Source organism: Pantherophis guttatus, chromosome 6, assembly GCF_059756535.1.
Source record: "Pantherophis guttatus breed Tessera chromosome 6, ASM5975653v1, whole genome shotgun sequence".
Lineage (NCBI taxonomy): Eukaryota > Metazoa > Chordata > Lepidosauria > Squamata > Colubridae > Pantherophis > Pantherophis guttatus.
The window spans coordinates 44,386,868-44,402,969 of record NC_142068.1 but is presented as its reverse complement, the minus strand read 5'-3'; the positions used below and the strand labels follow the sequence as shown (position 1 = coordinate 44,402,969).

General features: G+C 37.0%; 2 protein-coding genes across 7 annotated transcripts in view; one reads left to right on the top strand and one right to left on the bottom strand.

The window, feature by feature from the left end:
• Positions 1 to 837: 837 nt before the first annotated feature.
• MAP6D1 (MAP6 domain containing 1) lies at positions 838 to 16,042 on the top strand. 4 transcript variants are annotated; one of them, XR_004595061.3, is made up of 5 exons: positions 890 to 1,632; positions 3,361 to 3,478; positions 5,122 to 5,266; positions 5,658 to 5,710; positions 6,977 to 8,907. XR_004595061.3 is itself a non-coding variant. In XM_034439805.3 (3 exons), exons 1-3 carry the CDS (start codon positions 1,043 to 1,045, stop codon positions 5,197 to 5,199), a joined length of 786 nt encoding a protein of 261 aa, XP_034295696.2. In that variant the 5' UTR covers positions 838 to 1,042; the 3' UTR covers positions 5,200 to 5,323. The 4 variants fall into 4 exon arrangements, 2 of the variants coding, with proteins under 2 accessions (XP_034295696.2, XP_034295698.2); XR_004595060.3 differs by lacking the exon at positions 5,658 to 5,710; XM_034439805.3 differs by lacking the exons at positions 5,658 to 5,710; positions 6,977 to 8,907 and having other exon boundaries at positions 838 to 1,632; positions 5,122 to 5,323.
• The window catches only part of YEATS2 (YEATS domain containing 2), a 39,532-nt gene continuing 35,428 nt past the window's right edge, over positions 11,999 to 16,102 (bottom strand). For all 3 annotated transcript variants that reach the window (XM_034439802.2, XM_034439803.2, XM_087872762.1), the window contains exons 31-32: positions 15,422 to 15,495; positions 11,999 to 13,222 (exon numbers count right to left, since the gene is read on the bottom strand). In XM_034439802.2, the coding sequence (XP_034295693.2) occupies positions 13,114 to 13,222; positions 15,422 to 15,495 (183 nt within the window). In that variant the 3' untranslated portion in view covers positions 11,999 to 13,113. The remainder of the gene's footprint in view (positions 13,223 to 15,421; positions 15,496 to 16,102) is intronic.

Below are 16,102 nucleotides of genomic sequence, written 5' to 3'. Positions count from 1 at the left end.
TTATTAGCATGTTTTCCATATATCGAACAGATACCAGGCTGCAAGAAAATATTTATGATGATATCCAAGACCTCAATGGATCACATACTTCCAGAAAAAAAGCTATTCTGTTTTCTGACCTTTCCCAGATCCCTCAAGTACAATCCTTGGCCAGAATAGTTTTTAATCTGTTTCAGTTGATAACAGTCTATAACTGCTGTATTGTCTGATCAACTTCCAGCTTGATTTGTATAATGTACATGCATAGGATTGCCACTCTGCATCACTCACAAACCAACTGGTACAAAATACTGCAGGTTAATCTTATAAAGGCCAGTTTCACCAGTTCTGAAATGTTTTACTTAAATACTGCTGGTAAAGGAAAAAGAATGCTGACCTCAGTGCATTAGGAGTGCTTGTATAATTCCTGCAATATCCAGCTGCTTTTGTGAACATTGGCACTTGCTTATTTTTCCTCCCCCCCCCCTTCATTCCAGATTAATAATCTAATACAGGAGTTTCTCTCTCCCCTATTTTAGATTGCAGGAGACATGTATAATAAATTCTTCATGGAATGCATGTAGATTGCAGGAGACATGCATAATAAATTCTTCATGGAACACATGTATAAGAATGAACTAGCAGGCTGCAGTGATTACAGCTAAGTAGGGGTAGGATGCTCCCTAAAGAGGTAGAATGATAGGGCAGAAAGACTTGGTGACTGGTGCTGTGTGTCACCCCTTAGTCCCCCCTTCCCTCCCCTATTATCTCTATCCCTCACCAATGCTGCATTAAGCTCCTTCTGTCACCCCGGGTAGGGGGTGGGGATGGGAATGAATGACTGAGCTATCATCACGTGTTTGCTAGCCTCCTAAAGAAAACCGATTGACCAAAGTGTGGGATGAGGGGGGGAGCCTGATACTGAGAAGCGAGCTGGAAGTAACTCTCAGCCAGGGAAGCCACTTGGCGTGCTGCAGAACACCCCCTCCTCCGCTGAGGCACCCCCACCTCCCACCCCCGGGTCCCGGTATCTATCACTGCATCCTCGCGCGGTGCTGCCGCCATGGCTTGGCCCTGCATCAGCCGAGTGTGCTGCCTGGCGCGCTTCTGGAACCAGCTGGACAAGTCGGATCTGGCCGTGCCGCTCACCATCCACAATTACTCCGACATCGAAGAAGGGGCGGAAGCGGGCGGTGGGGGCAGCAGCCCTCAGCAGCCCCGGATCCCGTCCGGAGGCACCGCCAGCAGCCGACCCCAAGCCCCTCCGCGGCCAGCCTCTGCCCTGCCGGTCTCCGCGTCCGCCCCCTCGTTGCGGGACAGCCTGGTCGTTGTCAAGAGGCCGTCGAAAAAAAGCGGGGGCAGGCACCGGAAGGAGCCCTTCGCCGCAGAGACTCAGTACCAGCAGGATTTTCGAGCGTGGCCGCTGCAGAAGAGAGACACCCTGCCCTGGCTTGGGGACTGTCGGAAAGCTGAACCCACGAGGGCACCTCCGGCCGCCGGAGCCCCTGCCGCCTCTCCCCACGATGACATCTTGGCAGGGTCTCGCGTGTACGTGCTGCCGGCGGCGAGGCAGGAGGTGAGCAATAAGGAGGTTGGCTCCAGACAGGTGTGGCCTTCCTCCTCGCCTCCAGGTATCGCCAGGACTTCTTACAGGTAACTTCTTGAATTTTTGTCTGTGGTCTATTTTCTCCCTGGCTGCAGGCTTAACTTCAAGGCACAACATTGCTCCATTTCTAGATTATGTATGTATGTATGTACTAGTATGTGTGTGTGTGTGTGTGTGTGTGTGTATGTATGTGTGTATGTGTGCATGTGTATGTATATATGTTTATGTGTAACCAACTGCTTGAATATGCTTAAGTCTTTCAAGGCAGGCAAACCCAGGAAATAAGAACCACTAGAATTCTGGAGATAACCTTACTGATAGTAGGGTAATATAACAATCTTGAAAGCCTGCCAAAGCAATTATCCAGCTCTTCTGTAGCAGAATTAAGGCAGAGTCACTTTCTCATGTTTTCCCTGTCCCCTCACTGGGGGATCTTTTCCCAATGGTTTTCCTCCTTCTGTGCCAGTTGTGCTTCATCCTTCATGTTCCCAGGTGAGTTAGACATTTCATCACAAATATATACTGAGTATGTTGTTATTTAGATTAATGTCCTGTCCTTTCTCCAAGAGCTCAAGTGGGTTCGTTGTCATGGTGGAAGGTCAGTACATCATTTTTTGCTTTCTTTATACAGTACATATGTAACCAAATTGGCACTATGAAATATACTTTCAGTGGACCCTGCATTGTATTTAGTCTTTTATGTTATATGTAATTTACATTCTATGATATTTATATCTTGGTTTTTCTTGGAAAGCTTAAAGCAATGCATGGAATCCTCTCTCCTAAACATATTAGTTTTACAGTGAACATGGACGATATATTGGATTTAATATAGAAATGAATGGGCTGAAGTCACCCACCAACTTTTATAGCCAAGTTGGAACCTGAATTGCTCCTGTCTTGGTCCAACTTCTTTAATACATCTATAGTATTTAAACATTCTTTGTTATGAAAATAGACCTGGTTAATATTTGGATCTGAGATTACTAGAAGACCTCAGGCCTATGTAGGAAAAAAATGGGAAAAAATCCTGAGTAGAGGCAATGGCATGCTGCTTTCACACTATAATCAAGAAAACATGGCTCTATTTGTATTGTCACCTCAAGTTAAATTTGATTGCAGTGAACTTGTTGCCTTTGCTTGAAAAACAAGGCCCATTAGACATCCAGTCTACCTTTACACAGCAACATTTTTGTCCAGGTAATTATCAACCAATCCTTTTTTACACACAAAAGCTTATTAAATAATAATATATGAAATAACCCAGGAATCAGGGACTGAGCATTCATCAAAATGATGAAATGTGAGTAATAGTATCAGGACACAAGGTCCACATCCTACATACTGCTATATGATGTTGCTATATGACCCTAAATACAAAAGGGTCAGAATTTGAATTGTGCAGTCACAATGCACATATCAATATTTCCCCCCACTGTGAATGTCCATGAAAGTCATAATAATCTGATGGAATGTGATTTCCAGAGTTCAACCACTGATGCACATACAGGTTTCAGGCAAGGCAGTCTTACAGTGACTATGTGCTCTCCTAAGCACCCCTAGTCCTTTCAACATTTCCCTTCTAAAAACACCTTAAATGTTACTCACAAATCAACATTATATAAAAAACACATATGTATTCAATGTTAAATGGAATAATTTAGTGAAGTACTTTTGTAACTTTCTGTATATAATGGGAAAGCAGATTTAGTTTGCCTTTTCTTTTTTCAAAGCAGCAGCATCAACTTAACGTTCATTTTGCAAATTAATTTTAGACATGAATGTCACCCATGGTCTGCAGGAAAACGATCCAAGCCTACAAAGACAACACAAGGGTTCATTATTCCAGAAGATCACTTTGTGCAAGAATCTAGCTACAAGTCAGGCTTTAAGGTAATGTGCTTTACAAAGCTTTTGGAATGCAGAAATTTGCTAAAGTTTGATCAGTAGGAAACAGGCCCTTTAAAAAATGGTATGTTTTGAAAGAAGTGCTTCAAAGTAATACATATTAATAGATATTAATAATAATCTATTAATAAATAAATATTAATAGAAATTTGGAAATCAATAGAAATAGAAGTCAGGAAAGGTGTCTTGATTTAGCAGGAGCAGTCCTATGGACATGATCCATTTACGTTGAATTGAATCCCAATTTAACCAATACTAATCTTTGGGTCCTCTTGTTTTAAACATATCCTCGTTTGGAGCCACTTGTTGATTCATGGAATTACTACCAAAACAAGGTCAGGATATATACCTTGAACTTTAAGATTTAATTGTATGCAGCACAATCCTTTGCCATAATATCTATGCTTTAAATGAGATCACATTTAGCTCAGTGTCCTCTTCTCTTGAAATCAGCCAAACACCTACCAAAATTAATATAACTTTCTTGTATTTGTTGCAATTTGTTTCCTCATTGTCTTATATCAATGATTATTCATTGCAAAGACTCAGTTCTTGAAAACATAACAGTGATGAAAAGTGTGCATGCATATTAATCCATAATGACTGAATTAGTTCATAATTCAGCATATTGTGCCTTATGTATCCATAAGTCATCATTTTGTGCCTTGGTATTACATGTGCAAAAGACTATTTCTACTGGCATCAGAGTATTTAATTTGGATCTTAAAAGGTAAAGGTAAAGGTTCCCCTTGCACATATGTGCTAGTCATTCCTGACTCTAGGGGGCGGTGCTCATCTCTGTTTCAAAGCCAAAGAGCCAGCGCTGTCCGAAGACGTCTCCGTGGTCATGTGGCCGGCATGATTAAATGCCAAAGGCCCACTGAACGTTGTTACCTTCCCACCAAAGGTGGTCCCTATTTTTTCTACTTTCATTTTTTACGTGCTTTCGAACTGCTAGGTTGGCAGAAGCTGGGACAAGTAATGGGAGCTCACCCCGTTACGCAGCACTAGGGATTCAAACTGCTGAACTGCCGACCTTTCTATCGACAAGCTCAGCGTCTTAGCCATTGAGCCACCGTGTCCCTCAATTTGGATTTTACGTCATACTAAAGCTGTCAACCACAATATAAATACATGTTCATAAGCAATAACTTAAATGTCATGTGTATAAGGGCTTGAGATATTATGTATGTTTTTATGTGTGGATATCTGGGGGATTTTCGCCGGGATTGAAGAAGCTTACATTATAGCCTATTTTAACTCCATTAATTTAAAAAAAATATTTCAAGGGGGAATCTGAATAAAATCTGTAATTAGAAACATGATAACGGATTTTAAGGGATTATTTGTTCCCTCTAGCTCCCTGGTACTTGCATATGGAGCATCACAGACAAGTCATATTCCGTTTAAATGCATTACTTATCTGGTGGCCAAATAGATCATCCTCATGCTGGCAAGCCATGCACAGGAAATAATATTTTTAATTCCTTTAGCAGGAGAAATGCTATCAAATAATGTAGGTCAGCTTTCCTCAAGCAATCATTCTGTAGGTATATTATTGGGCTACAATATCCATCATTTCCCAGTATTACAACCAGTCCCCCATACCTTTTCTTTTTCCTCTCTAGATTCCAGAAGCAAAGACAAAATTTTCTTCAAATCCTTCTGCTGTTTTCCAGGCGCCATCTCGCATTCTCAGTATATGAATCTGGATCATGATCATTTTCTGTTCAACCAGCTTAAGGTTGTGAAAATGAACAGCTATGCAACTTTGTAAGTGCTGGTGAGATAAAAGTAAAGGATTATTAAAAGCAGACATAGTAATTATCAGAGTTCATGAATCTAATATGAATATGTAAATCATAAATACTTGAATTTGAATTGAAGATAGTCTAATTTACAGGAAAGAATGACCTAGATTCACAGATCCTCATTACCATTAGCTAGACTTGGTTCCCATTTGAAACACTGACTTTAGCAAGGAAAAAGGCAATATTTTAAGCAGTATGCTGATTCTTAAGTAAAAAAACACATTGTATAAAATGCATTATTAATTTTCCATCTCCATTAATTCATGGTCATTTTACCCTAAAACAATTTGGGTAGATTTTAAATTTTGTTACTTCTTTTCACTCATCTTTAAATGAATCTCACCCTTTTACAGACATTTTAATGCCATGTTATTGAGAATCATTACATTACAGAGAATCCAGAAATGTGAGTTTTATTTTATTTTAATTATAATTATTTTGTAAAAGTAATTAAAGCATCATAGGAATGAAAGTACAGTTGGGCTGAGTAGCTTTAATCACTTATATCATGTCCTTCAGCCACCTCTCAAATTATTTAAACACAAACAGCTACAGGGATCAACTCTTCTTTTTTATTTTTTCATTTAATTTCATTATTTTATTTCATTTTTAAATTTTTTACACAGCCCAACTCCTGAAAACTCTGGGCAGTTCATAGGTTAAAAACATGAAGAACAATGAAATAATACATGATAAAAACAAAGAACAAAAGATAGAACAACAAAGTAAACCCACATGACCCAGAATAGGACTTCAATAACAAAGCCAGTTTTTCAGGGATCTCCAAAGCAGCAGGGTGGAGGCCATCCAGATCTCTGGGGAGAGGAATCTCATTCCAGAAGGCAGGTGGTACAGCAAAGAAGGTGCACCTCTAGAGTCCCAATAAATGGCATTGTTTACTCAAAGGAACTAGGCCACCCCAACCCTGTTGGATCAAATTCGGCTGAGCAGATACTAAGGGAGATAGGCACAAACCGTGCATATAGTATTCATTCTGAGTTACTTAATGTGGTTTCCATCTTCCCTTCCTTGTTACATAGCATGTAACTATTGGAATTTAGCTCAAAGGTCATCTAGTCCTAGACCATTTCTGATAAATGGTGACCCAGCCACTGTTTATAGATTTGAAGCAAAGGTGAACCCACCACTTTATGCATCAGCTAATTCCACTATCTGATAGATCACCCAGATCTGCATCTTTAAAATATATGAAGACTATGTTCCTGTCTCTTCTCAGTTGCCTCTTTTGTAAGCTAAACATATCTAGATCCTTTCACTGTACTTCAGTGTTCACTCAGCACTCACTATTTAGGGCTTGATTTCCAGAACCTGAACCATCTTTGTAACCTTCTTCTGATCTCACTTCAATTTGTCCTTCTCCTTTGTGCTGCCCAGAACTGGATGCAGTGCTCCAGGTGGGTTCTGACCAGGGAAGAGTAAAGGAAGCAACAATTGCTTCCAATCAAATGTTGGCTGACTTTTTTGTGGTTCTGGAAGAAAAGGAAAAACTAGAGGCTTGATACTATTAGAACAATTATATACTTTCTTCAGAAACTTTTAACATCATATTTTGCTTCAAGAGATTGTTTGTCAATATTGTTTTTTTTTCTTTTGGTGAAGGTGTTCCCTTTACTTATGGCTTTCTTATATCTTTGGTTCATTTTTTTCCTAGGCTGTTTTCCCGAGTCCTGTTGTTGGTCATGTGAGCCAAGGTGCAAGCTCCTTTATGGCTGTATGACCAATGTATAGCCCGTCTGTAACACCCACATCAATACATTCCCAAATGAAAGTCTAGTCTTTACTGTGAAGTTTAAAAAGTGGGTATGATTAAGAAGTATTACAAACCATCCTGTTTCTTTTCTAAGTCAGAGAGACCCCTAAATCATGCTCTGAAATGAAAACTGGATTTTTAAAAGTGAGATTGCTTTATTTACTTATGCTCTGCCCATTATACAAAGCAGGTTGTTTATATCAATGTATGCCAAATAAGAAACACAGCTCAAAATGCAACACACAGCCAGAGGATCACAGCCTCATCAATATTCCATGATTTATGTACCTAGAATTAACTGATCTTTAGCAAGCACACTTTTTCCTGGAAGTTTTTTTCAGTCTTGATAATGTTTTCCTGAAGGCTTAATTTCACTGAGAATTCAGTTATTAAATTCTGGAAAGAAAACTCCTTTAAGACAGAACAGAGGCAATTCACATTTTCTTGGGGGCTAATAGCCCTTACTAGTTTGGATTAAGCATTGAATATTGCACTAGGCCACACATTAAAGCAATGGCCAAGATAATTTATTTAATGTGTATGTAAATGTTGTAAATAGGAAAAATTTTCCAAAAGAAAAAAGAGTGCATGCTTAATATGATTTTATTTAACATTCATAGTTTTTGAGTATGCAAACTAGAACATGATTTGCCTTGAAAAAGCAAAATTGCTGCTTGTTGCTAAGGAATTATGTGTTATATATGTTATAGTGTGATTTTTAGAGACAATTTTACTTTTCATTATTTTGGAAGAGCATTTTTGTACAGTATTGTAATTTTTGCTTAGACATTTTAAATACACTAGTTTTTAATTCTCATTCATTCCTAATATTGCATATATTTAAGACAGGGTTTGACATAATTATCACCCCACCTTAATGCATTGTTTCATTTACTTTTGCAGAAGTTACAATCATAGTTTGTTGCTGATTCCAGTATACTTTTGTAAGCTTTTGATGGGCACATCAAAATGGGAAATTTCTGATTCAGGTTGGCCTTCTCATCTAGCCCATTTCTGGGTATACAGTACCCAAGACCCTTGCGAATTTTATACTGAAAAATTCATATTTAACATTCCCTAGTTTAAAATGTGGCAAATAACATGCAGCCAATTTTTCATATATAAAGAGAAGTGCAAGTACTGTATAATTCAGAGAAAATTGGCTGCAAGCAAGTTGTTTTTTCACGAAAATTTCCTTAATTGTAATCATTCAGCTAAGATCTAAAAAGTTATTTACATTATCAGAAAGAGTATGTGCCTGTTGTGGGTTTTTGTTTTTTAAATAAGAGGCTCTCTTGCCTTCCACTAGTGCCATATCATAAACTGCTTTTGACAATATTTTATGTAGCAATCGTTTTCCTTAACAGTAAAGGGCCTGCTGCTTGAGAATTGTAGTTTCAAAATCTCCTTGAGCATGTCCCGTCCCCCCCTTTTGGAACAATCACAATAATAAGATACTTGTCTATAAGGTAAATGACAACATTGTTCCTTCAATAGTCATGAGGCCAGTTTGCCAGATGAATCCAACACACTGAATGGATTAGGAGGAATGGGAAGGTACAATTTGTAGAAACATGTTCCAAATTGCAATCCTTGCATGTTTAATGTTTCTAGGTGAAATTAATATTAATTTTCCTTGACTGATCTAATTTCTTTGAACATTAACTGGTTTAATTATTTGTAAGCCTGACTTTTACTAAATGGAGAAAAGAAAATCACACTGCCTATTTGGTTACAGTTATTTTATTTCTTAAAAAAAAAAACATGGCAGAACATGATATTTGTATTTTATGGAATTAGATAATTTATTAAAATGTATTTTTGTCTACACATTCTTTCTGCTGTAGTTTTTGGACTAATGGAAATTATTTGAATACTGAAAGATTTTGATGATCTAAGTTTACACAGAAGGACAATAATGTAAAGTGTCATGTACTGTGCTTCCTGATCTTATCTATCCAGAGTGGGAAACTACATATTTTCCTACATTCTATACTTTCCTTTCTAACATGGAACTAGGAATGTATTTCCCCCCCTCACATTCTACATAATCTGGGCATGTTCTTAATCAGTTGCCCTTTCCATCTTAATGAAATAACTGAATTAGTTAGAATTCTGCTAACTTTGCTCATTATAAACTTCCTGGGCGCTGTCTAATTCTGGAACCCCCTTGTTTGAATTCAGAGAAGCAGGTAATAATTAGCTATATTAGGTCTTCTTTGTTTTTTATGCAGCGTTTAGAGACAAACTCTTGCTGAAAAAAAAGGGAACATTCTGTAAAATGCAATCTATACACTTTTTCAAAATAGGAAGCATAATAAAGTTCTGGCTCAAGGATGATAAAATCAATTTAGGTGCAGAAAGAGACATACAGTAGAAGGATAGAGGATATAAAGTACAAATGGATCAACCACTTATCGCCAGGTTTTGTGCCTTTGTCACTCATTATGGATAACTGGATATTCCAAGGTAAAATACATGCAGTTTTTTTATTTTGGGTTCTCTGGCTACATCTAATGACAATTTTTGAAATTTTAAAATGTAAGGAATAATACTGAAGGCAAACTCAACATATTCTTAGTATGGGGATACAGGTGCAAATTGGTTCATGATGAATATTAGTAAGCATTTGGTGCTTAGCTATAGCTGCTTAATATGTTTCCAGTATAAAAATAGCAACAAGTATGTTACCTATTACAATTTTGCTACAGAAAAATATTTTTTAAAGAACTATCAAAATGGTTGATAAAGACATGAAATGTTGTTTTGATAAAGGATATGTCTCATTCCCCCGAGTACCTTTTATAGAAAACAATATGATCAAGCAATAGCTGAAACTGTGTAAATAGATCACAGATATTAATTTAAAAAAGAAAAAAACCAACCCAAGAACATCCTGAAAATATAGAAAATTCTTAACACATTCGCTTTATGCATCATGTATTGTGATTGCATGATATGAGAGATGGGACGCAGTGGCTGAGCTTGTCGATCAAAAGGTCGGCAGTTCAGCGGTTCGAATCCCTAGTGCCGTGTAACGGGGTGAACTCCTGTTACTTGTCCCAGCTTCTGCCAACCTAGCAGTTTGAAAGCACGTAAAAAATGCAAGTAGAAAAATAGGGACCATCTTTGGTGGGAAGGTAACAGCGTTCCGTACGCCTTTGGTATTTAGTCATGCCAGCCACATGACCATGGAGACGTCTTCAGACATCACTGGCTCTTCGGCTTTGAAACGGAGATGAGCACCGTCCACTAGAGTCAGGAACGACTAGCACATATGTGCGAGGGAAACCTTTACCTATTTATTGTGATTACATAGCTGTAAGAATCTTTTATTGTAACCACAAGTCATATGAAACACATATATAGAAAATGGAAAACATTGATTAAAAGGAAATAAAATTATAGCCAATATTACAAAGTCTAACCAAAATTAGAATAGTAAATGTAACAAAACTTTATAAGGCCAACCATGAAATCACTGTCTACCTAGTAGCCTAGAAGGTTCATGGAAATACAGGGATATAGGGTGTATCAAAAGTCCATCCCCATAGACAATTTATTATATAAATTACCTTAAATATTCAAATTGGTTGCCATTTTATTCTAAACATTTCATTAATTATTTGATGCATTGCTTTTGAACTTTCTAAGGTAATATTTCTCTGAAACAATATTAAAACATTTTGTGATTGGCCAGTAGGGCCTGACTTTTGGTACATGTAGCATGACTCCTGACTCTATGTGTATAAACAGTGATATTTAATTCAATGCAATATATATTTTAAGTAAATGAAGCGCCCTGCCATTTTATTAAGCTAGAATGTAGTTGCTATGGCAATACTCATCCTGCAGCCATCACTGTGATTTGGTTGTATGAATTGTTAACATTGACAGGGGGGACTTGCTTTTAAATGGAAAAAAGCTCTTACAGTTCATTACTTATATACAAAATGCCTCTTAAGTTAAATAACTAAATATTGAATCTACGTAGGAGATTCAGAATTCTTGAACTATGTACGCAAACCTCAATATTTATCATATATCCTTGCTGCCACCAGAATACTGTGGTGACTTCTGCTAAATATGGAGTTCTGTGTATAGTTCCTTCAAGGAATGTGTTCGGCATGTACCTAGTATGGAATATACTTCTCCTGAGCATACATATTTGAGTGTGATATACAAATTACTTGAGCACAACAAATAATCAGCAAATTATAGAACTGTCCAGATTTAGAGGCCACAAATGCAACAGTGACCAGACAGGTTACAAGTAAAGTGAAGTCAGTAAGTATAGCTCTGGTGTAGCATTTCTTTTACTCTTCTCATGGCTCTAATGCTGAGCCATGCAAAATACCATGTAAACTTTATTAAAAGGGCTAATCATAGAGGCTCGTCCAGAGAATGCTGGCTCTGACACTGTGTTACTAATTCTGTTAATGTCTTTGCTCTTTTTGAATTATGATTAGGATGATAGTACTGTAGTATAGTACAACATACCATGTCAAATCCAGTTCCCATATTATATTTTAATCAGAGTTTTGAATATTATGGTGCAGCTTGGCTTGAGAAAGTGGAAATTGCAACCATCTCTTTTCATGTAAGAAACTTGGGAGTGAAAAATAGTACATGTCACTCCTTCGTTTTCCTTGTTCATTTTAAAAACTGAAAGTGAAGATAAAAATCTGAATATTGTTTCTTCACAGTATTTTTAGTGTTGTAGTATATTTTTCTACATAACTCAATAGGGTAAGTTGTTTACTGCAAACCAGCAATTTGTCTCAACAATGGGAACAGTATTGAGATTTAAAAAGATTAGTGCAGAAACAGGAATGGCAGAGCCTGAATTAACATGCAATAAAGATAAAGATGAAAACAGCGTAAACATGAAGTAGTAAATAAAACAAATCAAGTAGTCCCGCCTTACTGTACTTAATAAAGAAAATTTATTGTAAAGGTATATCACACAATTATACATTATAGTACATATGATGATAAGGGTTTAAGTTGGTAATCAACATGGACAAAAATAGTCCTCAAATATTTGAAGGAGCTATTCTAGGAAAAAGAATGTAGGGTGTAGAATTAGACTGTTTCATTCAATGAAGTTAAAATAGTATAATACATATCAATCTAATATAATAGCAAATCTCTCACTTTCCAATGAAGATATGCCCAAACTACAAATCAAATCTGAAATACCACACATTTTAAAGGGTAAGATTTTATGAATACCTGCTTTGCTAACTCAGAACATCAGGTTATTTTTATTATATTATCATTGTTATATAGGGTTTTTTTTTTTGTTTAGATTTATTTTCAACAAAGAAAGCTTCCAGACAATACAACTGAAAAGGAAGCCTATTAAATCCCAAAAGCTTCTCAATGAGGATTTAACAATTTGAAGTCAATTTCAATTTAATCAACTTTGAGAATTATCTCACCCTATTCCCTAAAGTTTTGCTACTTTAACATGATTAATTCCAGTTAAGATGATATAGCAAACTGCAATAAAAGGCTCTAACGTCTCCTTGTGACCATGTCCATTTAAAGAAGAAATATATGAACCTAGGGAAAAGCAAGACTTGTTCCTTCATCAGAATACTATAGCTTAGTATTATATCTGAACTAGTCTATCATTATATTTATCCATTTAAACTCAATCCCAGAGGCTGCCAATCCATATCCACAGGTTATATTAAACTGCAAAATTATTACCGAAAACTTTCTGTGATAAGTAACTGCCATGCTAAACCTGCAACTTAAATCATGGTATGCTATCTTTTAACTTTCACAGCATACTTAAAGCCAGCTGCCACTAATATCTGACAGGTGAACTTAAAACTGTTTTTTTAAAAAAGCGTTTTCTTAAAAAAATATTTAAAAATGCTTTATTTTTAAAAATAAAAAAACTTGGTTGAAACATTGATTTGTAGCACTCAAGTTAATTTAGTCTCTACAATGTAAACAGGCATCTGGACACAAGGAATTTGGGCCATTATCTTTATTCAAGCTTTATGTAGCTTTTTCAGTTCACATCACTGTTCATCATTCAGTATTCCCATATGCTTATTTGTAAGGAAGTCCAGAAAGGGAATGTTACAGATAGCTTGGTGAATGTTCATCATTGTGATCTCTCTTGGAATCCTGCAGGGAAAAAATGCAGATGGAATGTAACCTTTGAAGCATTTATATGCTACTTGATGAAGCAACAATAACAACATTTATAAGGAAGAAGTCCATCTTTCCCCAGCCTCATGTCCTCCAGATTTGTTGGATTGTACTTCCTGTTAGTCACAATGAGCAGCAGATAAAGGGATTTGTGTTCCAATATTTCTGGAATATTAGGCAAATAAAGACAGCTATACATGTGCTTTAAGCGCACTGTAGTTGTCATAATAAACAATTGCTTCAATTATCATTAAATAACTATTTCAGCTTCCTTACAATTATATAAGCCAGTGCTGACGAACCTTTTCAGCACCGAGTGCCGAAATACGACCGTGCGCACGCGTGCCAGAAACAGGAAGAGCAGCCGCCCAGTGTGCATATGCATATGCGTGTGAACACCAGCTGGCTGGCGCACCGGAACCCAGAAGAGCAACAGGCAATGGCTCGCGTGCCCAGAGAGATGGCTCTGCATGCCACTTCCGGATCCATCATGGATATAAGCAGTACTTTATTTTAAAAAATCCTACATAGACATAGTTTAAAAATTATCTACATATTTAAAACAGATCATATAGGAATATAAAAAGTTATTTTATATCAAGTAAAACTATTCTGTATATCAAATCCAGTTATATTTTACTTCGACTGATAACAGATTCTTGGAGTTTGTCTTTTCTTTCATTTGCCCCGATTCCTTACCAATTAAAAATGAGGGATGAACCTAGGAATTTCTACATGGCAAGCAAGTTATTTATACTGAGCAATAATCCTCTTCAAGCCATTTCTGAGGATGAAATCTGAAGATGTTGTTCAGCACTTCCATATTCCCCTGCTTTTTTTTCTCTCTCCTATGGCCAGTGAAACCATTGTTAAGAACCGCTCAGTTTCAAAAACAGCTTCTAACATAATATTGGGAGAGGGTAGGATAAAATCCCAAACACAAAACGATTGAGCCAAAACATGGAATAATACCTTGTCCTGCTCAGGAGTGTCTTGGAAATCTACTATATTTAATAGTGCTATTCAATTTTAATATATTTTCTCTAAAGCAGGGGAATGCAGAATCTGGATTTGTACCTCATTTGCAGTTCCCAGAACACAATTTGGCAATCAAAATGACAAAACAAGGGTGGGAATATTGGAAGATATGAACTTTGGAGAGAACTTTATAAAATGGATAAGACTGATTTATACTTCACAGAAAGTACAAATAATGGTATAAGAATGGTATAGGGTCCCCTGCTTGAGCTGGGGTTGGACTAGAAGACCTCTAAGATCCCTTCTAACTCTGTTATTGTCAGACTTCGATGCTATCTCAAAATAAATGACTTTCCAAACTGCCAATCTTTAAGGAAATCTTTTCTTTAATTGAGCACAGCCACCGGATCATGACTCGATGCAGACAAGACTGACCTTTTGCCCCCCAATCCCTCCCTTTCCGATCCCCAAATCTCTGCTTCTCATTGGCTATGTTCCAAGTCATTCTTCAGACTTCTTGTCTCGTCATTTCCCAGGAATGTCTCCCCCACTTCATTTCCACGACAACCCGACTTCAAAGGGATTTAGCAGGCAAAAGTTCAGAGCCTATCTCCCTTCTGCTCTCTATGCCAGTGTTGAAGCGCTGACAGTTATTCTGTTAATTGTCATTGAAGATTTAACAAAACTCAGTGAGATACAAAAAGGAATAAGCGAGGGATGCCAACTATATTTTGTTTATTTTAGTGTTATGGTGCTAGAATGCAGTATTGCAGGATAATTCTGCCGACTGCCAACAGTTTGATTCTCACTGGCTCAAGGTTGACTCAGCCTTCCATCCTTCCGAGGTCAGTAAAATGAGGACCAAGACTGTATTCATCCAATTTTTTCATTTTATCTTATATCTTTATTATTTCAAGTATAGCAATAACAATAGCACTTAGCCTTCACCTTCTACTCTTTCTTTTTATTCTTCCATCTTTGTATTAGTTTTCCTATTATAGCAATAGCAATAGGATTTAAACTTATATACCGCTTCACAGTGGTTTAGTCTTCTGTAAGCGGTTTACCGAGACAGCATATTGTCCCCAACAATATTGTCAACAATATTGACCTTGGAAGAATGGAAAGCTGAGTTAACCTTGAGCCAGTTAATATAGATATATTTAGAATGTAGATGTGAAAGTTAAACAAGTATACCTGTTTCGAGGAGCTGCTTGGTAGCCAATCGCCAGTGCTTCTCTTAGAATGTCACTGACCAACTGTTCTGTAGCCTGTTGTAGAATGCATTTCAGAAATAATGTAAACATGGATGAATGTTTTTAAGTAACAGAGGACATATTTCAGAGTATTTCATACCTCGGAATCCTGTGTATAAACTAAAACGTATTTACCAAAGTAGCCTACGGTGCATTTCTTCAAATTTTTCTACAAATTCAGAAACATAACATTGAGAAAGCTCTGGATCCCATCAAGTAAAATGGCTTCTTCTCTGTTGCTGCTTCTACTCCTACCTGCTGGAATACCATCCCCTAGAAGTTTGTCTACTCCCAGTCATACTTTCCTCTAGAAAAGCTCTAGAAAACTGGTTTCTCCAATACCAGGTGCAAAAGTCCAGCAATTGTCTAACTGCCAACTGTCTAATCCCAACTGGTCAAGGTTGTGGAAATTTTTTATATTTCCTCCTCAGTATATTGTATCTCTGCATTTGGTTTTGTATTAGTACAGTATTGCTGTATGCTACTTTGAACCTTTTGATTTGACAGCTTAATACATTTAATAACCTATAAATTATTATTAAAATAAAGATACCACAAGACACTATTATCCTTGTTCTGCCTGCAGCCAATACGTCTCACAGCTTAAGTTAAACCTCTGTAT